This window comes from Austrofundulus limnaeus, unplaced genomic scaffold (assembly GCF_001266775.1).
Source record: "Austrofundulus limnaeus strain Quisiro unplaced genomic scaffold, Austrofundulus_limnaeus-1.0 Scaffold44, whole genome shotgun sequence".
In the NCBI taxonomy this organism is placed as follows: domain Eukaryota; kingdom Metazoa; phylum Chordata; class Actinopteri; order Cyprinodontiformes; family Rivulidae; genus Austrofundulus; species Austrofundulus limnaeus.
The window spans coordinates 1132471-1134408 of record NW_013952446.1 but is presented as its reverse complement, the minus strand read 5'-3'; the positions used below and the strand labels follow the sequence as shown (position 1 = coordinate 1134408).

The 1938-nt window shown below is 42.0% G+C and overlaps 1 protein-coding gene across 1 annotated transcript in view; it reads left to right on the top strand.

Annotated features, from left to right (window-relative positions):
- Window positions 1-1938, top strand: part of bnc2 (basonuclin zinc finger protein 2) — a gene marked incomplete at its 5' end in the record, with an annotated part of 95594 nt that overhangs the window by 50363 nt on the left and 43293 nt on the right. Inside the window, 1 exon segment of the mRNA XM_014007775.1 lies at window positions 874-1109. Coding sequence (XP_013863229.1) covers window positions 874-1109 — 236 coding nt within the window.

The window sequence follows — 1938 nt, the reverse complement described above, 5'->3', positions numbered from 1 at the left end:
GTATAAAGTAAGGAAAGACAGAAGGACGGAGACAAAGAAGACGGGTCTAACAGGTGTCGCCCAGACAGTCAAAGAGGGGAAAGAGGTGAACGAGGTTGCACCTCTGCTGTAATAACAAACCTACTGTACCGTGTGCTCAGGCAGCAAGTGGGCCACACCTGTTCTGGTGCTAAACTTTGTTATGGCTTTAAACATGAGGTGGAGACCCTCACTCAAAGTTAAATTCTCCAAGAGGCCAATCAAATATATTGAACCATGTATTGTACTTTATTGTATTGTGAAGAGTTTTGGTTTGTAGTAACAGAAAAATGAGTTATTTTGAGTATTTGGTAAAAACAAATAAAATAAAAACAATATTTTTTCCTGTAAACACTGCTAACAGTGAAACATTTTTTTTGTTTTGCTTGTTTCAATTTTTGTCATTGACTTTTTTCACATCTCTATTTCTTTCCCTTATAGGGAATATATTTCAATATTTTTGCAGAAGAAAATTTCTGCTGAAGTTGAGGGGAAATGACACTAAAGGTTTAAGCTCTAAAAGCCTTTTGGCTCGTATGATTTATTAGCTAAACAATATTAAGCCATTTGAACAAGTGTGAATACAAGTAAATAAGTCAGATCAGTCACAGGCAGAAAGAAACAGATAAATCTAAAGATGCTAGGGTAGTGTAAATGTGAAGAAGCATATATTACATTAAATAGAAAGAATGGCAGATAATCACATTAAGGCCATTGCCTCTGTCTAATAGATATGTTGCTATCAGCTCGTGCTGACTGTGCAGCAGCGTACATGAGTGGATTTGGTATTAGAGGGAAATCTGATAGTCACTAACTGTGTGCATTATGTCTTCTTTCTCTGGTCTTCTACTGCAGCTCTGGACAAGCTCAGCACCCAGCACCTCTACCACCCGACCCAGGTGGAAATCGTTCAGTCCAATGTCGTGTTCGACATCAGCAGCCTGATGCTGTACGGCACCCAGGCGGTTCCCGTCAGACTCAAGATCCTCCTCGATCGACTCTTCTCCGTGCTTAAGCAGGAGGAAGTGCTGCACATCCTACACGGCCTGGGCTGGACCCTCCGAGACTACGTCAGGGGCTACATACTGCAGGTCGGTGGTGGCAGCAAACGCTCATCAATCGATGTGCGACTGCACAGCAAGTGCTCAAACTAAATATTTGTGATGCTTACCCACCAAAAAATCCATCCTGCACAGGCTTTGATGACAATTTTTAGTCCTTTTTTTTTAAAGCGGGGAAAAAGTCCCGTACCGGGGATCACGACCATCGCTTTCTCAAAAAGATTGTCCACAGATTTCTCTGACATTGCAGCTCAGCTATTTTGAGCGTTATTGATTGAAAGCGCAGCAGTGACAATCTAGGCCACTTCAGCCCCATTGCCCATCCATTTTCCTCTCATTTTCCCTGTTGTTACGTCTACTTTGGTTTGCCCCCGTTTTCCTGCCTTGTCAACACTACAGTGTGTACCCCACACCCCTGGCTCCAAAAAAGAAAAGGTTGAAAAAAAAAGCAAGTGGAGAAAAATATCACGCCAGCAAACTATAAAAACCACCGTAGTGCATTTCCTCCCTCTATTCATCCATCCCTCCCTTCTTCCACTCGTCCCTCCCAGATAATTGCAGTCAGACACGTTTCTCAATCAGCGGTACAGAGGTTTTGGTGTTGAAACCCAAACCAAAGTGTTCCTGAATGAATTAGTTAAGAGGGACCAAACATGTGCATGTGGTTAGGCCCATGTGTGTAAACGTGTGTGAGTGTGTCTTTGTGCATATGTGCTTATCTGCATTTAACTATGGTTTAGTCTTCCAATAGTAAGTGGAACAATATGGGGAGCAGAGGCTGGTTTGGATGTGGAAACAGCTTCTGAAAGTATTCAAATATACACTATACTATACTATACTATACTATACTATACTATAC